Source organism: Rhea pennata, chromosome 1 (genome assembly GCF_028389875.1).
Source record: "Rhea pennata isolate bPtePen1 chromosome 1, bPtePen1.pri, whole genome shotgun sequence".
Lineage (NCBI taxonomy): Eukaryota > Metazoa > Chordata > Aves > Rheiformes > Rheidae > Rhea > Rhea pennata.
Genome location: NC_084663.1, coordinates 10,627,248 through 10,653,142, shown reverse-complemented (window position 1 = coordinate 10,653,142; position 25,895 = coordinate 10,627,248). Strand labels below are relative to the sequence as shown.

The 25,895-nt window shown below is 35.4% G+C and overlaps 1 protein-coding gene across 1 annotated transcript in view; it reads right to left on the bottom strand.

The window, feature by feature from the left end:
* Positions 1 to 25,895, bottom strand: part of PCLO (piccolo presynaptic cytomatrix protein) — a 364,298-nt gene that overhangs the window by 34,413 nt on the left and 303,990 nt on the right. Inside the window, exons 20-23 of the mRNA XM_062597873.1 lie at positions 25,497 to 25,691; positions 24,082 to 24,264; positions 13,842 to 13,983; positions 10,315 to 10,382 (exon numbers count right to left, since the gene is read on the bottom strand). Of these exons, the coding sequence (XP_062453857.1) occupies positions 10,315 to 10,382; positions 13,842 to 13,983; positions 24,082 to 24,264; positions 25,497 to 25,691 (588 nt within the window). The remainder of the gene's footprint in view (positions 1 to 10,314; positions 10,383 to 13,841; positions 13,984 to 24,081; positions 24,265 to 25,496; positions 25,692 to 25,895) is intronic.

Sequence of the window (25,895 nt, the reverse complement as noted above, 5' to 3'; positions counted from 1 at the left end):
AACTGGAGGCAAAGTAGAAAATACTTTAGAGTACTTGAAACAACAAGATAAACCTGGGTTAAAACCCATGAATCATTTACTAGATAAAGACACATAGTTTGCATCCTACTCTACACCTATAGAGCAGTTTTCTGCCACTGCAGTGGTCTCAGTCATCTACCTTTGCAAGACACTCGCAGTCATAGCCCTAGTGCTTTCAGAAGTGATACACAAGAAGGAAGAGTGACATACAACCTTAAACCAGTTACAAATGCCCACACAGGACAAACTGTCAGGGATTCTTCAGGACAAACAAACACTTGGAAGCTCTTGCTGAACAAGTAATGTCACAATACATAGCACTTATTTCATTACAGCCACAAGTCTGGAAACCTACTATCAACATAGAACAAAATAATGCACATGGAGCATTATGAAAAGCATATATAATTCTGAGCAGTCTCAAATACTAACAGAAATATCAGCTGAACTTTAATTTTAGCCTGCTTTGTGATCCCACCTGGAAATTCTCTAGTTTTATCTGTATTTAAACAGCATATCAGAAATAATTGTTTTAATATCATACCTGAAATGTATGTACAACACGAAGATGTGAGAAGAAGAAAAACTTTTAAAAACCTTTCTGAATACCCAGGATATCAGCTCATAAATGAAATTTATGAACTACCTAATGAAATAAATAATGAATAAGTAATCGACTAGAACATATACATATAATGCAAAAACTACTCCTTTTATACGAGACACAAATATCAAGGAGATACAAAGAATTCTTAAGTATAGAAACACATTATGATATTCCTATTTTTTCCCTTATTTCAGATAAATATAAAAAATTGATATAGAACTATTCACTAGGAGCAGCTGTGGTATGGTTTGTATAGAAGCTTGGAAAAATCTATTTATAGGAAGTGTTAGATAAAATATAGATAAAATGTACTGTGTTTGTGAAAAGAGCAGCTTGAATTTTGCACCGTTCTTTCTCTCTTTCAGCCTTTATTTCAGCAATCAAGATTAGGCTAGATATTAAGAAAAATCCTTGAACGATAAGGATAGTTAAGCACTAGAATAGATTACCTAATGTGGCTGTAAGGTCTCTATAATGACTAAGATCTTTTGGTTTAGGTTAGAAAAAATCTTCAGAAAGAAATATTGTACTTTGAAGCAATGAGAGGACATTCTGAGTTCCCCTCTACCCCAATTCTGCTACTATTGCACAGTAATTATGTTTGAACACTGAACATCACTGACCTTGAAAAAGATCAAATTTACTTACTTTTTTCCTGGTGTATGCACAGAATTTCAGGTACCAATCACTGCCGAACGGAGAAGACCACCTGAATTCTCCAGGAAAATTACACTTGAAAACTCTACTCAATATGTCCTAGTTTCGTTCTCATTACAGGGAGGAATTTATTTAAGATTTAACAATTCATCTTCTGTCATATTAATGGTATAAGGTAATTTTTATTGATTCTAATTGAGCACTAATCATGAAAAGTGGGTCTCTATTTCAAAGAAATATTAAATTATTCTTTAAGTGAAGGAACTTTTCTTTAGACTTGCACCAGATAGTACTCCGGTCCAGTAATCATGTATCTTCAGCTTACTCCATTTTTGGTGTGGAGGTGCCATTTGTTTTCCAGTGCTGATGACTTCTAAATTATCTGGTTTTGTAATAAATGTGTCACCAGCCATTAGGTCAAATTTCCTTCATGAACATATATTTTCTAAAGACATGACTAATATCTTTGACAAAAAATCCCTAATATTTTTTTCAGAAACAAGGCCCAGTAGCTTCATCAGATTTTTGGCAAGATTCCTAGCACTGGATCCTATTCTCAGCCCAAACCCTCTGGCCACTTTACATCTGCAATGAGTCACCAGGAAATCCCCAGGTACATTACTGGAGATGTATTTAAGATATAGGCTAATAAAAGGAATTAGAAACATTAGGCAAGAAAATTATCTTCCTACTCGATTAATGAAGCATGGAAGCAAATGGTAATACCTTGCTTTTAAGTTGAAATATTTCTGCTTTCAGAATTTTTTTTCCTTTGTCTTCAATTTTAATTGATTTGCTACAGATGTCACAGACAAAAGTAGACTTTTTGTATGAATGTTTTAAAAACAAATCAAAACTTATTTCTTTCTTGCCAAGCAATATAATGGCTAACATCCCACCAAAGTCTCCATCGATACAAGAGTGGCACAAGCTGCTTGGACCACCACCAGTCAATCATAGTCAGGCTCACTGGATTGTTCACTTCTCCTTTAAAGACACTTTATAAATAACAATTCAGCACAGGGCAGTTTGTATTTTTGTGTAGCTACACAAGGAAATGTTGTCTGTGATGTGGATGTAAGAATATAGAAAATTATTTTGCCCTATTTCCCCATGTTTCTATCTGTGACAGCAGCCTTTATTCTTATTGAAATTCTTCCTGCTTCTTTTCAGGAAAAGCAGCTGGATCATCCTGGCAAGTACCTCAGGAAGGCAGAGCTAATTGCTTCAATTATGACTGGAGAGCCAGGTGGGCAAATTAGAGCACTGGGCCAGGCAGGAAGGATAGGAAAAGAGAAATGTTTCCCAGAGGTTTGGGGGGATGCTGATAATTCTTAGTTTTACAATACTCTCGGTGTTTACTTTGTATCACGCCTTCAAATTAACATTGCACATAGGTGTTAGTGTTATGGATAGTCCTAAGTTGGAGAGGCATGTATAAAATGTTATAAATAGCTTGCAAAAAGGAAAAGGAAAAAGGGAAAGTAGAGAGACTGCTGTCTATGAATAAGCCTGATTGCTTGAGGACCCCTGATACAAAAAAAATATTCAATCCTTTCAATTTTTGAAATGAAAGTTAACTCTCAAAATAAGAGATGCAATTTGAGGAACAAAAGCAACAGGCAGGCTGCAAATACTTTCATTACTTATTTTCTATTCCTCTATGTTCCCTTTTTTCCCTCTGTATTGACAGAATTATTGATGCCAGAAATTACCCTTACTGATATTTTCTTCCTTAAATTCCTCCAATTTTCTTCCTTAAATTTTCTTTGGCATTGATTAATCTTCTGCTGCAAAGAGTACTGGACAGTAGACCTTAGCTAGCCCCCAACATTAAAGGCAATTTAAACAATACCAGGTTGAACTACAGCCTCTTTATTTATATATAGATAGTATAGGACTCTGGTAATGCCTTGTTGTTTCATGCAGATCTCTTTCCGAGCAAGGATGGCATTCTCTCACCTTTATTATATCTATTTCACATATGGTAATATCATCTGCATAAAATCAGAATGGTACAATAAACCTATAAAGTTTGCTATTGCTAAAATAGTTTTAAAAAAGAAATCTCCTGGCTTATATTGCTCCTCTCTTAAGAGCATTCAGCAATTTTTCTCTGCTCTATGCTGCTGGATGTGAATTCAAAATCCCCCCCACCCCCCCCCCCCAAAAAAAAAGAGAGAGAGAGAGAGAGAGAGAGAGAGAGAGAGAAAGACTCTGCAGTAAGATTCAGTGCACAAGTCAGTGTTGGTAACACTTCAGGTGGCTAAGTTTCTCTTTAAATGCCTGTATCACTATCCATTACAGTCAGGTCAACAGTCACATTCTTAGTGAGTATAAAATTCTGTTGACTCAAGAAATATACTTGGAAGTCCAGACTACTTTCAGGTTCCCTTGTGTTTGTGTCAGCAGCAACATTTCAACACTCCTGAGATATCTGAGATACTTGAAAGGCAGCAAACAGAAAAAAACAGTATATCTGTGAAAGAGCACAATAGATGGTGCTCTTTGTAATTTTGAGATACCAGTGTAAAATGGCCCCGAAAAGAAATGAATAGAGCCCTGATGTAGAAACATGGAACTATTTAAAAACTATTTAAATTATTTGTTATTATGAATGAAATTTGTTCTCTGTTGATCACTCATTGCTGATCAACACACAATTTATGTATTTTGAATCAGAAATTATGTTGTACCAGATAAGAGTTTTCCCTCTAGAAGGTAAAGATCAGTTTAATCAAATTTAACAAAAATAAAGGCAGTGTTAGTGCATGATTTACAGATTAATTGGAGAGTACTTTCACTACCAACATTGGGCCATGTTGACTCATGCAATTTATTCGTGTCTTTACATAAAGTGAGAGGTTGTATGAAGTATAATGATACTTTCAATTTTCCTGAGAAAATATTTCCTGAGAAATAATGGTTCTCAGACCCTTAATGCCTGTTACTACAAATGTGAAATTCTGATGTTGCTTCAGTAGCAGAAACCCAACAAAGAGATGAGAAGTGAAAAGAGAGAGGAATTTTCCTGCCTTACACATGCTGAATAGACCTGTTCAAGACAAAATGCTGGGTGAAGCAAGAGGACATGTATGCCTAAAGTTGCCGAATAATAAAAAGTATAGAAAAAAAAGCAGTCAAAGAATAAAAGTGTTACCACCTGTAAAGATGATAAATTTCTCTGCCTGAATGGGCAAATGTTCCCAGAATACCAGGCATTCAGGAAAGGAATATTCACAGGTTCTATACCGAACCTCTCAGTTATCACTGTCACATCTTTGACTAACGGTAACAAATATGAACTCCATCTAAACTCTTTCCTTCTTGCTAGAGATTAATAGAGAATTTCCTTCATGCAGAAGAAAGGTATAGTCATAGTTAAAACATCTAGAGTTTTCAGACTTTTTGAATAGTCCATGAAGATCCTTAGACAACTGTGGGGGCAAATTATGGCTTATAAACTAGGTGCTTAACATACTTGATAGCGTTGACCTGAAGTCACTATATACCAGTCCCAACAGAAACTGAGGAGGTAGTCACCAAACTCCATGCTCAAGGCTCCAGAAGCACTCCAGAAACCACTTTCTGCTTACAGCTGGCTGCCATAAGTACAACACCTGGGGCTCGTCTAATTTACAGTGAGGCTGATTTTTATCCTGCAGCCCCCTGGAAGTCAAGTGCTTTTGAGGCAGTAGAGGCACTTTCTCCTCTCCCTGGTCTGACACCCTCTGGGATGTGCCTCTTGAGGCCACAAAAAAGGGAATTCCACCAAGTCTGATATCAAACCATTAGAACACTCCATTCCTCTGTACTTTAACATTCACAGATTCACACAAGACCCTCTTCCTCAAACACAGAACTTCTTTCATAGAATCTCTTTAACTACTTCTTCATTTATGTATTTTTTTCTAAATTATGTTGCATCTCTGTTAAGCAAAGAATTGATTCCAAACACTTAAAAACTGGCTGGCTAGTACTTTATCACCTGGTTTCTTTTTAGTATGCTCATTTACGGGAGAAAAACCGATAAATGTCATAATGTTTGCTTCCTTCAAAATATTTTTACTTTTAAGAACAGCTAAACAGAAATATGCTTGTAAGGCACAGATGGCTAAATATTTCCTTCTGAAATAGTCTTTACAGGTAATCATAGAATCAGTAAGGTTGGAAGGAACCTCTGGAGATCATCTAGTCCAACCTCCCTGCTCAAGCAGGGTCACCTAGAGCAAGTTAGACAGGGTTGCATCCAGGCGGGCCTTGAAGATCTCCAGAGAAGGAGACTCCACAACCTCTCTGGGCAACCTGTGCCAGGGCTCCGTCACTCTCACAGGGAAGAAATTCCCCCTCACGGTCAGGCGGAACTTCCTGTGCTTCAGTTTCTGCCCATTGCCTCTTGTCCTGTCACACGGGACAACTGAAAAGAGTTTGTCCCCATCCCCTTGACACCCTCCCTTTAGGTGCTTGTACGCATTGATAAGATCCCTCCTCAGTCTTCTCCTCCCCAGGCTAGCAATGTTTCATTTTTAAGTTTAAGATGACCTAAGCCAAGAATACATTTCATAGAAGTGACCTTCTAATATACATGAAGGTATAAATTAGAATTGATTATAAAAGAAAGAAAGTCTGTGGTGATCCCAAAGTTACATAAATTTTAGATTTAGCTGATCTCCACCCTGCATTGTTCCCATTCTCACTGTTCATTCAAAGTCACCATTAACTGTGCAAGGACAATCAAATTCATCAAATTTAATCCAGCAAGACATCAATTCTAATTCTATTTCATGAATATTAAGGATCATATTTAATTTGATCCTTATAGTCCTTTTTCTGTAAAATGACATAGATAACTGTAAGAAAAGCTTTTCATGGGCAGTAAAATACATGCTTTCAGTCTAGGTAACCAAAATTTCAAAGCACAGATCTATGAATAAGCAAGCTTTTGCAAATCTCAGAAACTAAACCATGATAAGCCCTTAATAATTTCCTTTATCTATTTTTTTTCTTCCTATTTTTAACTTTCTATTTGGAGGTCCAAAATTCAGACTGCTTCTCTCTGAGAACATCATAATTCTGATGTTTTAACCACTAGAATTAACAAATTAAAGTGCTGATTTTTTTTTTAAGGTGTGGAAATGCAGCAAGTTAATTCAAGCAACATCTAAAGCCCTTACTCTTTTTTCAGTCATATCAGTGCAAGTTTTTTTGGTTTAAAAGGAGCTACTGTAGCCTAGCTAAGCCTCAAGTAGAAGGAGAACCAGTCTATCAGTTTTTCTGAATTTTAATTATTTTGAAGTATGTAGCAATGCACAGTTGTTTCTCTGCTGTCGGTTTGTTTCTCTCCATGTTATTTCCGTGTTTCTCAGGGTATAAACCCAGGTGATGAAAGCTAGACTTTCAGTAAAAATAGATGGGAATTAAATTAAAACAAAATAAAAAGAGAGAGAAAAATTACTCCCTCAGAAGACAAAGGTCAGGAGCCACTCAGTTCCCATATAAACATACAACTTTCTGACTTAAAATGCTAACAAGAATAAGGCAAAACATAGGCAGTGACAGGAGTGTTATGAATACTCATTCACTCCAGAAGATACTGATTGAGTGAAGCTGGACAATATCCATCTTTGCTAGAAGAATGTTTTTTGAGATGGACCTAAATGGCCATAATCTTAGGGGAATGATGTTTTTCATTTATATAGCATCTCCAAAATGAGGATATCCAAAATTTCCTTATAGCAAAGTGTTTAAACTAAAAAGAAATATATATTTCTTGGGTTTACCTAAAATAATTACAACTAAAATTTCCTCGTAAATTCACACTTTTAGAATATACAGAAAAAGTTTTCCCATGTCTTTTTCATTGGATAAATACTTGGTAGTGGAAAATTCCAACTGGGATCTACTGATCCAGCATTTACATAGGGTAGATAGACTAATCATGATCTACGACCAAATCAAAGTATTAATCATGTATTTTTAATTGTTAGTTTACATCCTTACAAGGAACATGATTTTTTTTAACGCCTTTAATATTCCATTAACACATCAAAATAGACCTTTAAACAAATAATATTGCACTTTCTGAGATGAATAGAGAAACTTGTTTGCATAAATCAATGAAGATTACAATAAGCATCATATTTACTGGAGTCTATGAAGATGAAGATTTTCATCTGCTCAGGTAAAGTGTAAGATAGCATGCAACAGTGCATACAATAAAAGTAATATTAGCACAGTGTCCAAGAACAAAACTCTGAATTATTTTATATTTTTAAGTAATATGAAAATACAGAAAATGACAAGCTGATTTGTTCAGAGAAACAAAGTTTATCATAGCAATAACCATATTTATATTGAGCATTTGGTTGTGTCAAACTAAAGAGTACTGTTTTCCAAGATTTAGTTGTAACTTAACTGGTACATCTCGATAGCACAAAAACTATTCCCAGCAATACATTAGCATATTTCTCAAGTAAGTAAACAATTACAAAACTGATTGAAAGAGGTATAATTTTCTCTGATGAGCCCACTGATGTATAAGCCTAAACTTTGGTGTCTTGCTTTGATCTGAATCCCAGCCCTGCTACTATAGTCTTGTTTCAATTACTTAATCTTAAATTTTCAATGCTGTTTGAGAGTCCCTACCTTGCCCTGCCCACACCTACTGGTCCCAAAGAACATGACCCTCCGTATCTCCTGCCTTGTTTGCCAGGCCTATGTGAATGGCTTGGACAACTAGGACGTTTCAAGTAGATTCCCATGAGGAAGCAACTGAATTTTATTCTGTACAGTTTTCAGGAGAATAATCCTCAGGCTACTTTTCACAAAAATCGTCAGTTAAGAACATTTGAAATGTAAAAATAGTACTGGAATTAAAAGGTCTGAACTATAACTCTGAATCCTTATTTGCAGATGAGAATATAAATGTCAACTACAGGAGCTACTGCACTCTACAAATTAATGAAAAATGAGAATGAATGTTTGCTTCCAGTTAATTGCAGAGCTCAGTTGATGCATAAAATAGCTAACTATGCTACAGATACTACAGTATCAGTTGATTTTTAAGACTGTATAACAAAGAGTTTCATCCACTTCATCTAGAAAAAGAATACTACAATTTACAATTACAAGAAGTAATTATTTTGGTTGATCTTCAATTCATCTAAATACTTTACTATATCCCCAAAAGATCATTAAATCTATGTGTTCAAAGTAAAAGATTCTTAAAATGTTTTCCAGCTCTTAGGAATTAATTTTATCATTCGAGAGTGATTTGTCAAAGTTTAGTTAACTAAAAGTCAGACCCTAAAAACTTAACTGATCACCCTGGCTTCTCTTAACAGGGAGAAACAATGCTTGCAAAGGACTATTCATTTCATTCTGAACAAGGTTATGTAGCTCAGTCTCTGAAGTACCTTTTTTCCTGACAGTCTTGCCCCTCAAATTTGGAATTCTAACTTGGAGTTCTCTAGTTAGGGAGATGAATTGCACTATAAGTGAAAATTATTGAATTCCAGTTCCAGAGTTATTTGTGGATTTTGAAGATAAGGAGAAACACATCTTCTTCCAGAAATCTAGTTTAGTGACCATCTTTCAGAACATGACCAAAGTTTTTTTTTTTTTTTTTCTTTTTCACTGACAAACATCAGATTGAAACATTTTGTATTTGTTTATGCTAAGGTATGATTCAAAGCATTAAGGGGCAATTATTGATGAACAAAATGACAAAAATCTATTTGTTTACAATTATGATTCTGTATAAAACACATCATAACAAAATAAAAAATGGAAAATTCCTGATTTCCCATTTTCATCTCACCATTTCTCTTTCAAAAATATATTTTTTAATAATTATAAATGTCATTAACAAATTGAAATTTAATAAGAAGATTAATTTGGATTTTCACGTGAGAAGTACTGTGAAAAAGATTCAGTACATCCCAATGCATATGCACACTTCAGGAGTCTTGATGTGGAAAAGACTATTTTACTGTCCTACCTTCAAATTCTAATTTCATTTCTTCAAGTCTACAAAACATCATACCGCTTCTACCTCAAATATAGTAATAGTAATTATTTCCACATGTATACAGATTGCAGAAACCTGATAAAGGTTGATTCCTTTAATGCTGGACTTCAAATGGAGTTAACTTCAATTGTACATATGAATTTCAATTTTTGAATTAATTAACCCCCCCAAACCATACTGAAATGCATTAAAATGATAAGAGTATTACTTAAATAATAAAATGAAGTTTATGATAATTAAGTTTTATATTTGAGGTCTAAAGAAAACATACTTGAAACAAAATATTTTATATGCTAAGGGAAATGGAATTTTCCTAACATATCCGTCTCTTATTTTTCATGCAGTTGTCCATTATTACATACGAAAGAGATGATCACATTACTCATGAAACATTGACAGCCATCCTGCCGGGCTCTTTCCATCTCCAAAAATACAATGGCTCCTTCTTTAGCAGCACCACATTGATGACAAAATAATTCACTCAGGATTTCCTAATCACATAAAAGTTTCACTATGGTGGAAGTGCAGTAGTCAGACCTGATATTTAACTAACATTTTTATTTAAACTGACTGTTTCATATAGACACCAAAATTAATATTTGTTTTATGAAGCAAATATTCTGAGATGGTATAAAAATACTGCCTGAGAGCCATAGGAGAACTACTGATTTAACGGGTCATCAGATCCATACTTTATAGTTTTTTATTCCAATACTACCAAAAGCAATGAACATTGAAAGACAGATATTATTCATTGCAATCTGACTGTTTAATTACTTTAAATAAACAGTTAAGACATGATTCTCATTTAAACTCAAGACTCGTTACAACAGTGTTATGTGTAAAAAGGGCCCTTAGAATAAATGAAAGTCAGGGCCTTAATCTATAATACAAAGAGCATAAGCTAGTCTTTCATAGCATAATAAGTAGAAGAAATAGTTATACCAATTCTATTAACAAAATGGTATATCACCATAGTGTTGTTTGTATTTCTTTTTACCTTCTGCATCGGTTAATCCCACTCCCGACTGCTTTACTGGTTCTTGTCCATTCTGGCTCATCTTCCCACTGTCAAAAAATATGGTGGTAGTTGTGAGCAAGGCCATAAGGAGATGAGAGCTAGGAAAATAACGTATCCAAGCCAGTGAGGCTTGGTTCAGTACAAAAAGATAAACTCATATCCTAACATTCCAGATATTTCTAAAAAACATGGTGTGTGTGCACATGTGTATATATAAAAAAATAAAAAACCAGTAAAAATATTTTTTTTTCTATTGCTTTTTGGACAGACCATTTAGAAGAGGTCATATGGAGTAACCATGTGGCTATTCGGACTACAGTGCCATCGCTTCTGAGGTAAAGCTTGTTAGTAGTCATTATCATCATCTAGTAATTGCTTTAATATTGCAGTTTAGTTTTTGCATAATAAATGATTTAGTTCTGAGACTTGCATTAATCTTGAGGTAAGATGAGTGGAATAAGTCATACTCTGGAGGTGCTTGTCTTTTCCAGCATATAGAGAGAACCTGAGTGACTCTCTAGATATTTACTTTTAGGTAGTGAAAGTTAAGTAAAATAAAAACTAACTTTAAATATATTGGTTGCAAGCTCTAAGGTATGATTATAATCATCTTCAAAAGCATGTTTGCTGCTTTGGGAAGCTTGTGCTTCTATTTGCCTTTCTACTTTAAGTCTCTCTGAAGTGCTCTGGTAGAGGGTATAAGGCTGTTGTCTTTAGGTGTGTATGATTTCTTTTGAGTTAAAGGGTCAGTACTTTTCACACCAACCAATGAGCCAGACTGTTTCAAAGAAGCAATTAAAAACTGTCTGAGTTCTCAATAGAATAAAAGATAACAAGTATAAAAATGTAAATTAAATTCAATCTTAACTGACAGAAAATATTATTTTCTTATTTTCTGATTTAATATGTTTTTGTAAAATATTATAAATATGATACAAGAATTATGAGTCCCTAGGATTTGAATCCTTACTTGCTATTCCGTTACTTTTCACCAGTATAAACTGTATTTTAAGTTAACAGCAGTACACAGACATTGTACTGGAGCGCATGGTTACACAGTTCAAAGGCATAGAGGATCTGGTCCTTATCCTAGATGATAGTATAAGTAATTTTAAGGGGTATTACAAACACTCACAATTAGATAAGAGATTTTTACAAATGATTTCCCGAATAGAAAGACTTTATAAAATGTATTATTCAACTGTGTATAATTGTGTAAAATAATTTCTGTGATAGCTGTAACAGTATTTGATATCAGTAACTATTTTAATTAGTTATTTCATCAAACAATTCCCATGGTGTCACTATTTAATTCTTTTGTTTTACCTCTTGGCTGAATGTTCCTAAGATCAAAAGCATTTGAACTAAAGAGTTTAAAATCTGGATTCTCTAATACTTTCTCTATACATAAGTCAAAAACTTTAATCTGAACAAAAACAAAAAGGTTTTATATGCCAAGATATTAAAATTATTTAGCTCATTTAATACTACATATCCCAGTTGTGAATTGTGGTCCCCTTGGCATAGTGAATTAGTGTATGAGGTCAGAGTCCCTGCAGTCATTATCAAGTTAGTGCGAACATAAAAGCTGATTAGATTTTGCCATGTATAAATTCAGATATATAAATATATATTTTTTTGCCCTCAGTTCAAAATGAAAAGGGTCCATTCCTTCAAAACTCATCCCCTGAGATGATCCCTAAGGTCTCTGATGATGAACAGTAATTTTGTCGTTCATTTTTGTTACATTGCCATATATACTCCTTCAGGATAAAGAAAGGGAAGAAAAAAAGAAAAGAAAAAAAACCCATTTGTCATCTGTGTAAATGTCTTGAGTGCCTTTTGGAGGGTCTGTCCAATATCTATAAATAACCAATTTACTTTAAGAATGCAACAATAGAAAAGGTAGTCTAGCTCATGTAACAGGAAATACATAGGCTTTAACTATTTTGTTTAATTAAGTAAAACTCTTGGGAACCAATTACTATAAGAGGAAAGCTGAAAGCCATTGAGAGGTTTTTATGCTTTTCGGTGGAAGTGCTGTTGATTTGGGGCTTGATAGTGAATCTGTCAAGCAAATACCAAGTAATTGCAGATGCTGCCTTGTTGCTAGACAATGCACAGCAGGTGGTATTATTTGGACTCAAATTTAGTGTCAGTAAAATAGGAAGTTTTCTTGAGAGTTGTGTTTTAGGTTTGTATAGACAAAACCTTTCTACATCTGTGCTTTTGCTATTAGGGATGACTGCAGAATAATTTTCTTTTGAGATTGTCAAGTCCTGTTAAAAGTCATCTCTACCACTGTGAAGTATAATTCCTTTTAATATAGAACAAGATGAGTGAAAAGTTCAGTAAAGATTAATCAACTAGTACACGACAGCCTGAGCTCACTTTGGTCCTCCTGCGTAAGGAAGGGGAAACGGAAAAGTTAGATTGGTAGCTGTCTTTCTTTTTAGGCCCTAATAACCTGCAGTCAAATGCTGTTGGATTGTATTTCAGAAAACAATTAATATTTAGGAATTTTACAGTTCTAGGGAAGAAATTGAATGTTTTCTGTTTTGGATCAGTCACGGTTTTTTGGAAGACTGTATTAAGCCCTTGTGACCAATAACTCAGGACTGCAGGGGAAAAGTAAAAAAAAAAAAAAAAAAAAAAAAAAAGTGCCTGGGAGGAAAACATGGAACAACTATTGCACATACTGAGTGAGCAAGGAACACTGATCAATATTTTCCATGGACCTATGTATTTTGAGAATAGTCAATATATAAAAATTTCAGGCTAGAAGAAGTCAACTGATTGAGTAGAATTACTTTTTCCTATGAAGGAAATAGCAAAAGTAAGGCACATGCTGACAAAATGAAGAGAAAAAAATCCTAGTATCACTTTTCTCTGTGGTGTAGCTAACCCAGGAAACTGGCTGAAAGTTGAATCATTTTATAGATGAGTATAGATGAATTATAGAACCATTGCACTGATAATAGCTTGGTAATTCCTACAAGGACTCCAGACCCAAATCTTTAACAAAATTGCTAATGAAGTCATTCTGAAAAATTCTACTTAAACTATTTGAAACTTGGAGAAAGTTGGGTCAGATCTGATCTCTGAATTTAAGTTCTGATGTTAACATTTATTTCTGTAAGGAGATCAATCTGAAAATTCAAGCTGAATGTTTTCAAGCTTGGGAAAATTTACTTTTAAAGCCAAGTAATGCAAGCCCACCTCTACATACTTGCACCAAAGTTTCAAGAAAGTTTCATCTTCTCTGCTGTTTGACACCAAAAAATTCATGAGGTTGAAGAATGGGTTTTGTTGGTATCAATATTTCAGTGTGCAAAAAGCATGTTACAAGTATGAGTTCTGAGAATTTCTCCCCACTTGGATGCTAGGCTACCATATAACTCAAGTCTGCAGAGGAAACTACGTGAGAAAATGACTGGCAGGTAAAAGTGCTATACACAGCATTGTCAGTGCATGTAGAATACAGTATATTAAAGGAAAAGCCTTACATTCTTGGGATGGGAAATAGATTATTCTCTCCTGTGGTACTGCTGCCGCCTTCGCTATCCATGCTGTATCCACTGCCAAAACTACTGGCTGACGAGCCAGTGGAGACAGAGCTTTCTGCAGGTCGGTGATTAGTAGACCTTGCTGTACAGGGCAGGAACAGTGGGTTACCAAAAGAGCTTGTAAAACATGAATGCCATCCGTGTCAAGAAAAAAAAAATGCAATTCAACAAAATTACATGCTGCACAGATTTTCACTTGTTACTTTACTCTCCAGTATTGTGGTATCATCTCTTGTAGGTGTTTATTTTCACTTAGAACAAGGTGTTCTAAACAAAAGAGTATTGCTATATTTTTTTATAATCATATTAATAGTTCAAATTAAGTGCCAGGGGAGTTATGGAGAATATGGGTTAGTTGATTAACATTACTTTTCTGATTAAAGCTGCAGAAAATCAGCTATTCATCTGAAACATTTTGCTGGGTAATCTTTTTTTTTTTTTTTTTTTTTTTTTTTTTTTTTAAACAAAAGAAAAAAAGGAGTGGAGGGAAAGAGAGGGTCCCAGTGGTATTTCCTCATGAAATATTTTCCTCATTTCTTCATGAAACATGCATTGTGTTTGACCTTTGAAGAGGAGAGGAAGCTGAAAGGAAATGTCATATGTATGTCAGCTATAGTCACAGAAATTTTATGAAGATATTCACCTCTCTTCAGACACAAAACTGCTGCTACATTGTATTTCTCAACTGCTCATGCCTGGCTCTATTTTAGTGTATACCAAGAATTTGAATGCATGGATTTTTATTCACATGTAAATGCTTAAGAATACTCAGTGTAGAAAATGTACACCAGTGTATGTTATTTTTACTTCAAATGCTTTGTTTTGTGTTTGGACTTTGTTGAGCTAATTTAACAAATTTTCCAATATTCAGCATTTAGCAAGTTGAGAAATACACACAGAAAGGATGCAGTGAATTTACACATAATTAATACAAGACAGTTAGAGCAGCTCTTCTCATATTGAAAAACATAATTGTTTGGGAAACATTAATAGAGAATTTATGATTTTTTTATTTTGTAAATGTCACCTATTACATCTGCTACTTCTACTATTGTTGTGTTTTACCTGTTTCACTTGACTGACCATATATACTGAAGATTAAAAATATTTGTTTGCAAAGATATTCTGTGAAGCCTTAGTGAAGTTCTCTGTTATTTTGGTGAACCTTGAAACCCTAAAGCAGGCAGTTAGAAGAGATTCTTTATTAAAAAAGAAATGAATTACTATCTAAATGAAAATAACTTTGAATAAGAGCCAGAACCCCAAAAGTATCTTGCCTAAAGTTGGTACTTATATTATTTATGTGTGACTGGAGGAATATTATTTTTGGTGAAGGCTGTTGCAGACTTGTGGAGCAGGAAGCTGAGTGTGACTCCTCAAATGTAATGTGAAACCAGATTAATAATTGATGCTGGAAGAAGGGAATGAAGCAAGCAAGCAAGCAAGCTATATATCATCAATCCTTCGGCTGAACTGTCAGTTAATATAGAACTTTTATTCTGTAAAGTGATTCTTTTTTAAACTCTATATACGTCTCTTTTTTAAACTCTATTACCCACATCTGTAATGCCTACTGCCACAGAAAAAATCTGTCCACTTAAATTATTTTAAGATGAAAATGTTCCTTAGTCTATTTCATGACTTTGTATGTTGTTCATAGGATACCTTCACAGATGTTAATATAAATTAATAAACTGCAAAATCACAGATTAGTTAACAAGTACTTCCAGTCTCTCATTTGGAGAGCAAGAGACATCATATTTTGCCAGCACAGAGCACTGTACCGCGCCCTGCTCAGACATAGGTGAACTCTGTCCTGGGTTTCTCTGTCACTTTCAGTTTGTGGTATCTTGTCGATTCCTATGAGTAGGATGATATGTTGGAAAACTACTTTTAGGTAATGTTGGGTAAGGGAGAGATTTCAGAAAACAAAAGTCTAGCTCTCCATTGTAGTGCATTATATCAGCTTCCCAGCCTGTGTGTGGACAATATCATGCCTGTACCAAACTCATCCGTAACCTCAATTATCATAGTGTTTGAATGACCTATGTGACTTCCAGTGATTTTTATTTGTGTGTCTGTTTGTCTGTTTTGGCCATATCATGACAACTGCCTCACAGGTGAGGACAACTGGGTGGTCACACATCTGTAAAACATATGGAAGCAAACGAAATACAGTGTTAGTGCAAAGAAGTGTTTTCTACTCCTTCCCTTATGCACAAACTTGCTTAGTATAGCATACATCCCCATCATATTTAAAGATTTTGCTGTAGAAGCTAGTGTCTGAAGTTATTTCTTAGATTGTTAAACTGGTGAATAAAAGTAGTAAGAATTTAGAATTTTTTTTAATGTGCTAAATAAGTTTAAATAAGAATTCAGTCTTTATAAATGACTTAGAAGTTGCTTTACATTTATTTATAATCAAAATATAATTTTCTTTAGAAATAGCTATATCCTGATGATACTTTCAATATAATGTATTTTTAGACTGTCTACTGTTTAGCTTAATTTAAATCTTTTTCTATATTGGTTCCTTTCCCATCAGATCTCTTGGTAAATGGATATGATTAGACCAAGTTTAGATTCACGACTGGATTTTGAAAATCCTAAAATTCAACGTTCTATTTTTTTTTCCTGTCTACTCTGCAAAAGTAATGAACAACAGCTGTCAGTTTTGGGACAAGAGATAAAATCCACAAATACATTCACAGCCGTTTTTGTGACAAATTCAGATCTGGATGCAGAGAAACTCCTTCGTAACTCGTGAGACACCACACTTTCTACACATGTATAATTTTACAGATAAATCTAGACCTCTAAATTTGAAGCAAACTTCCAAGTTCTGAAAACGTGAGGATGCCTGTAGTCAGGCAATATTTCATGTGAGACGGAATAACCAGGGTTAGTTAGATTTATACTCTATCAAGTTAGAGTTAGAGCCTGATCCCTTCTCTCACGTGCAAGAGTCATTCACAGATTTACTTCTAGTCTTGCCCTTTCTCTCTGACCAAATATAAAAACTTTCCTATGAACTTTAACTAGAAGGGCTGAGTAAACTCAGTCTGCTGCTCCTCTAGTCTCAGCAGCCAAAGCCTTCTAAGCGTCAGAAGAGCTGTCGCCCTGCTGGGCCATTGGGCTCCTGTCCGCAAAAAGGACGAGAAACGAAAGCGAGATTAGGGCAGGCCTCGGGAGGAAAACTGCACTCCCAAGTTACAGGGCTCCTACTTACACCTGTCTATGCCAGGAAATGTCTAAGTTCTCAGATTTTGACCTCAAAGTTCAGGTGAGAGGTATCTTGCTCTCTAGAGAGTTCAATAGTTTGGCAGTGACTTGTTAAACAGTCTCTGGTCCACAGATTAAATATTCTCTTCTGACATCCCAGGGTTGCTTGATAGCGTAAAATGTCGCCTTGCTTTGCCTAAATGTATAATGTTATCTCAAGGAGAGTTGTGGGAAAGGCAACTGGCGTCATTGAAATATTAGACAGCCAGTGTAAGGAAGAGCTAAGTTTCACTGCTCTTTTGGTATTTCTAAATGTTTCCTGGCCCGTGCGGGTGGAGGTGGGGGTGGGAAGAAGAAAGCTTTACTATAACTTCTCATTTTCAAGATCAGGAAGATCTTTCAGGTCTTTCTGAAAATTACATATCATGCTGAAATTCTATTTTTGAAAAGCAAAAATACTCTTCAAGTATCAGCAGATAGAAGAGGAAAAGTATAACCAGATCATTGTGCAGTATTATCATTTGGCCTCTTACTGGGAAAGAAGAGACCTCCTTTCCAGTCTTTTGTCCAGGAGCTCTTTCCAAAGTTTATCGTTGCTTGGTAAAGACTGTAACCTCAAACCATCTGGCTGTAAAGAATAGAAATAGGAAATGACAATTAAAAGCTCTAATATGGATTTTTTCCTCTGAACTCGTGTACAGAATTTCTGCTATTGTTCTCCCTTGTTTTCATTTTTGTCTACTAGTCCTATCTTATCCTGATGCCATATCCTTTATCTACTCTGAAGATATGTTGTTGGATAGAGATGTCATATTTAGTAGCTAGCAATGTGATATTAATGCTACCACTGAGTGATACTATTTTACTATCTTTCATATGGGTTGGCATAAACAGAAGTTTCAGTTCAACCATTTCAGAAAATAGTACATAAACAAGCAGGAAGTTTTCTTGGTTGCCTACTTGTAGATTTTAAGAAAGTGAATCATAACACTATCTCTGGCATAGGGTCAGCATTTTTCAATGAGAAAATGATAATAGTTAGACAAATGTCCTTTGTATTCACTATTGTTTATGAGGAAAAAAAAATTCATTTAACAGAATGATCTTCAGGGGCTTACTCTCATGCCTTCTTGGAAAAGAATTGCTGATTCCAGAAATTCGAACCTTGCCTCTTTTCCCCTTTTATATATCTACTTTTTTTTTCTAACTTTTGCTTGTGGAGCCAGTTAGAAATCAAATTTTATAACTAAGTAAAATGTATGTGTCATGCCTCAGCATAACAAAAATGTCCTATTGAAGCTAATAAGAAAGCAAAGAATGGAAAACTGATGACTTCACTTAATCTTTCAGAAAAGGCAGTTCTTACAACAGAGAATTTCTTTCTTTAACCTAAGGGAGATAATTCACAGAAAACCTATAGCTTTGAACTGTCAAATCAGTCAGTAGCAAAGTGGAAACAATCCAGTGCTGTCAGCTGCTCCAGCCATTTTTCTACATGAATGGATATCTTTTTTTAAAGAAGGATTTAAAATTAAAAACTGGACTGTGCAGTGCTGTGCATCATGTGGATAAAAAGATCAGATTCACACAAAACTTTCTCCTGGGGACTAGACCGTGGATGACGCATTCTCCTCCTTTCAAATGATTGTTCCCCTCTTGGGGTGTCTGTCTAGGACCAGAAACATAAATGTCCAAGCACACTGGGAAAGATAGCCCTATTTATAATCCAAACAAGAATAGGGGAAAAATATTTGGGTGTGTATTCGGGATTAACCTTGGAGACTTTGCCTCAAATTGCTTGAAAAATTGCTCTTACTGGCAGTCTTGTGACAAACCTCGGGGAACAAAATGGGCTGAATCTCCTCAGTGTAAGCCATGTGAGAAAGCAACCACAGGAACAAGTGCCATCTCTGATCTGCTCTAGGTTTTCTACTGACTCATAGACAGGGCAGCATGCAGTCATTCTGAATCCTCACGCAGAAGGTCTTCTAGCTGGCTTGTGACCACTAGCCCCAAACACCTGTTCACCTAATTTTGAGAAGGATTTGCTAGCACTAAAAGCCAGTGTGTTGCTATGGTTTGCTCTGTAGAGCTCTGCAGAGTAAAATTTGCTAACTGGGACTGCTATTTGCATCTCTGTGAACAGAGTGGAGATGCATAAAAATCAGTGATCAAAAGGATATGTTGCAAGTTAGTTCTAATAGTCTCCTTTCCTCACTCTTCCTCCTATCGAACAGTCCCATTTCAGCCACATTTGTATATTAGATATTGCTTCAATCATATTGTGATATTTTGTGAAATTTCAGCACAACTCTTCACAGAGCAATTTATCATATAAAGTGAGTAATGGTAGCAGAATTGCACATATCTAAAAACATAGTGATTGTATTCCTTCACCCAGCAAAGCAATTCTGATGATATAATTTTCTTCCTTGTGCTTCATAGGCTTAGGCTACCATTTAATCAACTTTTTAAATAGGATTTATCAAGTGAAGAATCTGAGCAATTTCCTGGAATTATATGTCAGTTTAAAATGGTGGAAGAGTAAATAGCAGAAGCAAAATGTGCCGGGTTTTAGGCTGAAACAAGAGACTCAAAAGGCAGCCTCAGACTATGCAGTCTGCAGAGAGTAGGGACAAACTGTTCTTGTTTTGATAACCATTTATGAAAATTGGTTATTTCCAGTAACACAAGAGCCCATTTAATTTATTTGGAAATTAAGAGCCTAGTGAAACTAGGCATAAAACAGTTTTATCGGGCAGTGAATAAAGTACAGCACAAAAGAAACACCCTAAGTTATCTTAGGAAATTAGAACATGGCTTTGCCTATTAAAAGGGTGAAAATGGAAAATGAGGGTGAAAATGGATATATACCTAAAGAGAGTCTAAATAAGCAGCTATTTAAAATTCCTGTGCAATCAAATCTAATCCAAAAGATTAGTACAACCTAGAAATTAATTTTTTACACTATTGCTAAGGCTAGCAAATAGAAGTTAGTGATGAAGAAAATACCTGTGAACTTAATTTCTTACAATTAAATGGCTAGAAATTGAACAGTGGTACCTCAAGCCGGTATCTTGGGTACAGTTATGGAAATGTTGATGCACAGTCTATCTGTTTTTGCAGGAAGCTTCCAGCCTTAGTTTTGATAGTATGCCTCTCTCTGACCAGTAAAATCATTTTGAAACATATAACTATTTGGAAAGTAATATCCTCTTAGGATATCACAGAAAAGCTTTTGGGTCACAATGTAAAACTTGTAGTGTAAAAGACGGAATGTTGTATAGAAAATGAGAGAGTTCAGTAGGTTGTAGGTACAGGCACTAGTTCGTATTGGAGGTTTTTGGACAATGCTGAGATTTTTAAATTGCTGGAGGTTTTGGGCTGCAAAAAGCTTGTCATATTATGAGAAAAAACTACTGGGTAAAACATAGGGAAAAATGGATAGAAATTGTTGTAGCAATATATTGTTTGTAGTACACTAAGTGGGTCCCTGTCCCCACTCCCCGCCATATCTTTTTCATACCAACTGTTATTGTTGGTCTTTCACCTGAAACAGTTGGTATTTTTTACCAGATCTTGAACATTTGCTGACTAATTCGGGACTGGTGAATAGCAGTGCTTTTGTCTTGGCAGTGCTTTTTTGTGCCAGATAAAAGAGGAAGCATATATACGAGGCAGCTAAAAGCTCAGGTCTCCTGTGGATTCTATCATCACATGGATGTTCCAGCAATAGGGTATCGACTCAACTTCTCTCTTATGAGTGTTTGTTTGAAAGGATAGAAGAACGTGTATGACTACCATGAGGTTCAGGCTTAAAATCATCTGCTCAGCTATTTAAATGTGAATTTACTGTGATACAAGGATCCTAGGAAGAAACAAAGCAGTTTTCTAGAAATTCTCTCTTTTGATCATAGAGGGATTTTATTGCTGACCAGTCAATATTTTAATGTATTACACCTTGTGCCTTTTGGGGCAAAATTGGCATCTTTTCCTCCACAAATAAAGACAACCTCATTGGATTTTAACCACAAAGAAAGTACATAGAATACCTGTGAAGAGACTAGAATTCCCTATAAAATTATATACTTTAAAAAAATAGCCAATTTTGTAGATTCAGGCTAAATATATGGTGAATATTTTGTGTGTGTGTTCTGACCCTCTAATTTCAGTGGAGCTAAAATTCTCCGTTGTAGTGAGGCTTGTGCACATTTTCACTTTATGCTCTGACATTGACAGGAAATGTTACCTTTTCTTAGCTTTCTTATTTGCTTTATTGGAAATTATTAAAATGAAATATGTGGCTTATCCTTTTGATGTTATACACTGTTTTTGAGAAGGCCAATTCGGTAAATAACTATATTGCAGATACATCTACATACTTTGTTTATATGCTCACATCCGGAAAACTGGTAAATATCATCAGAATATCTGTAACTTCTAATAGCATTGGAATTCTAAAATCATTTATCATATTTAAAACACAAGCAACCTATCAAGAAATGATGGGAAAGATCCTTCTCTGTGATAAAATATTAATTTAAAGGAAACATTGATTTAGTCTGTCTAAGGAAGCTGACTCATCTGATGGATAAAGGCTAATTCATACCTTTATGTATGGCATAAATAATACCTGAATAATGAATAATACCTGAAAGAAATGTGCTTAATTTTATATGTGTAATAGGCAATGATTCAATTTTTTCACAAAGTCCTCCTGGAATTACTGTTTTACTATCATCTTGTGGCTGGGGGTTTAATAATTAGGTTGTAGAATATTTATAAAGGCTTCCTTAATAAAGGAATTTGAGATGCATTGATGAAAACTGCAAAATCAGACCTTAATAACGTACTAAGATCATTGTTCTATTCCATAAAACCAATTCATTTGTTGGCACCAGGAAGAGGAACCTGTTAAACAGACTTTGATGGGTGGGAAACACAGCAGTGCAGCATCCATGCAGCAATGGACTTGCAAACTGATGCCCTAATACTCAATGTTCAGAATAGTCTCAAATTTTAAAATTTTTGAATTGGACAGAAAACTTCTTTTAACTTCATCTCCTCTTCCCTTGAACTCTGTAAATCAAATGTTTGTTTGAATATCTTTGGCACTTTCTATGCAAGGTCATAATCTCTCTTAGTGTAACTTAAATACTCAAGAAAACTTCAATTAATTTTTCTTGTATTTGCTCCCGCTGAATTGCATATGAGATTTTCAAACTTCAAAAAAAGTAATTATTAACCCACTTCATATGAATAAATTAGGACTAACTACTTTGGATTCTTCTTACTACACCCAAACTTTGCTGGAGATCTGAAACCAAACTTGAAAACTTTGTGTAGGTCATTATGCATTGCTTATATATGTCATATGTAAAAAGATAAAAAATATCAGGTCTCCTCATGTTAACTCCAGCTCCACTGATATGTTAATGACATTCATGTGGCTCTTAATGCCAGGATGCTGTACAGATGCTCACATCATTGCTATAAGCCAAATGCATATTGATACATATCCTTTTGCAATTTTAAGTGTAAAGCAGCTAGTGTAACAGCTCAGTGACAGTGGTACTTGCAGCTAAGTTGTGTCCTGGCTATTTCCTTATTCAACCTTGTATCACAAGCAAATGATTTTGGCATTGTTTATCCACAGCAAAAGACAATGCATGACTAAAGTCTTTATGATAAATCTCTATATACATGACACCTTCAAAGGTCATAGGAGTAATTTACATTTTTATGGTATACATCCCAGGAACAGGATGGACCTTTCAGCCAAGACTACTGAACTTGAATTCAGCCACATCCTCTGGCCTCTGCCTGACTTGAGGATCTGAAATCAAGCTGGGGAATAGAACAGTATGTGAGTGCATCTGTGTGCTGGTGTGTGCAAACATGCATGTGTGTAGGTGTATATATATATCTACAGAAGAGTAATTTCTTAAAGCTTTCAAATAAGAAACAACCGTTACTTCAAAATAGAACATTTAAACTTGTTTGTTAAATTGGCCCCTTTTCAGCAGCCGTTTCAACACTACGTTATTTCTCTGTAATGACTGGTTATCATTAAGGAGATACAGTTTTGAAGCTTAACGCCCTTTCTGTCTCCTACAACCTCCTCAACTAGACTGTATTGCCCATGGTGTGCGATAGTGCTGACAGAAAAACTTGCAAAGAATCATGAGAGTTTGGCAAGAGATTACAGCATATGAGAGAATCTGGTAGTCCAGTCTGCAACTTTATTGGGCTTTTTCCTCAAATTCTTTGAGAATTAACAAAATGCTCCAGAAGTCAAAGGAACAGTGCTAATTTGAATCAGTTGAGATTCTGGCTCTTTATTTGTGATGCAAGGATAAGCTGATGATATCTGGCATTCAGGTTTAATGTACAGGTGCCTACAGGCAGAACAATAATTTTTGAAGATACTGATAGAAAAATTATCAAGAGATTGAGATATACATGGATCAAAACTCCTTTCCTTTCCACTGGTGGTTTCAACAAAATATCTATGCTGATGGCTTTTGATATAACAACAATATTGAGAGAAGAAAAACAAATTAATGTCCTAATTAAAATTCCAGAAATAAAAATGTGCAGCTAGGTTTTTGTCACAGTACAAGATATGTTTAATCATCCTTAAGCAGACCAAGTCAGATGCATGCTTCTTTATTAGGCAACATGAACAAAGTTATACCATTTTTCAACAGAAGAAATCCAAGTCCTCCAGTGGAATGGAAGTGCACAAGTTTGCTGTTTGGCAATGTTGCTTAGCACAGCTTTTTGTTATGAATTTATGAGCTGATATGAAAAGATCAAGCAGAGTTCTTGATTCATGTTAACATTTACAGCAGTTTATGGTGGGGGAAACAAATAATTAAATACTGCAATGAGTTAGTAGACATAGCAAGAAGGATCTGGGATGTGGTTGGTTTCTTAACCATGTCTTTCTGCTCACCTCCTTCAGGCTTGACTGGTCCATCAGACATCACTTTCCTGAGGGCTAGTTGGCTTTGGTCTTTGTTGTCATTGGCTGGTGGAGGCAGATTGTCAGACTGAGTTCTTTGAATAGGGAGGACTCCTGCTATGCTGTGTCTGTGCTGCTTCCTGGCATGATTAGACTGACCGCTTTTATGTGCTGCTGTGGCAGTGTGGGTGAAATGGAAACCCAGAGTATGTATCCTCAGATGGAACCAGCTTAAATGTTATTCATGCAAACAGAAGTGCTTTTTTTTCTCTGTATTTAAATAAGTAGTGTTTTCAAACACCACAGAGACACCACATGCACAGCATTAAAGAGTATTAAAACTGGCTGTTTCTTTATTAATGATGGTGAGCACAAGGGAAATAACTTTTCCCTCTATTTTTTTGCATTATACCATGGTAAGTTTATGGCATCAACAGACCTTGAAGACAAACATGATGAATCCACACTTGGAAAGCTTTAATTTGATAGCAACTAAATCCTCAACTGACAATAAAATGCAGGTCTGAGTTGTACTCTAGAATGTCATGCTTTTGATTAGAAAAGCTAATTTATTAATTTATTTAAAGATGTCAGATGAAATTTATCCTGACCCTAATCAATCTATGGCATAGAAGTTGCTATGAAAATTGAACTGACTATGACAACTGACTTAGCAAAGTCAAAGCAAAAGGAGAACAAGTTGTTAACTATGTCAAAATCTACTAGTGCTAAACTTGCTTAACTGCTTTGTGTGTTGCTGATGTACTCCTCCCTGATAAAATCTTGTCCGAGAGATTAAGAAGAGAGAAGGTTGCCTTACATTGTCTTTCCAAAAAAAATTAGATATTTACAAGTACGCATGTTTCAAAAATAGAAATCTCAATCATGCAGTTAAATAACTTTTTAAAAAAATTTTAAATCGTCCTTTGTTTATATGGCACTGTCCTTCCTGATTACTACTTATATTAATATATTGTTTCTGATGTGCTCAGTTTTTGTTGTGTGCAACTTTCAAAGCTGGCAGTCGCATCTCTGAAAGTTTTGCTCTTCTCATTGTTAGTTATTTAGTGACACCAAAACACAACCACACAATGGAATTTTCTGTGGGTCATGCACAGCTATGGAACATCATGGACTATGAGTGACAGGAGTGATGGAGAAACAGCCAGTTTCACTGCAGTCTTTATAAATTAAAATAAATAAATAAATAAAATACTTCTAAATACAAGAGTATACTGTAATTATATGTAATCACACACAGGCACACAAAGAAAGACATTGAAAGGAATGAGCACAGTGTGCCAATAACAGAAAAAAGAAATAGCCAAAAAGGGAAGGACAGCAGGGAAAAAGGCAACAGATGAACATTAAGCTGCCATGCTGAGGAATTTATTTGCGTCTTTTACTTGGTTGAAGGCGAAGCTGTTGGACAGCTGCTTCAGCAGCGGCGATGGCTGCCCCAGCGTCTTCAAGGTGGGTTTGAGTGACGCTGGTTTTGCTTTGGCTGCGGGATGGCCCATGAGAGCGTAGATGTCCTTCAGAGGAAGATTTGGAGCTCCCTGGACTGCTGTGAGATTTCTCTATGGTGGGCACCTGCATGTCTATCAGGGAAATGGAGAAGCACAACCGTTGCATTTATTAAAAACAAACAAACTCATTGTCTTTCTCTAGCTGCATTCCAGAACAAGAAAGAGTGATAGAGCTGCACAACTCCACTCAGAGTGCCAGGCTATGTTATCATTAGGAAACTCCTACAAAGCCCTTTTCGCTACTTCCTCGCTCTTCGCTGGCCCAAGGAACAATTC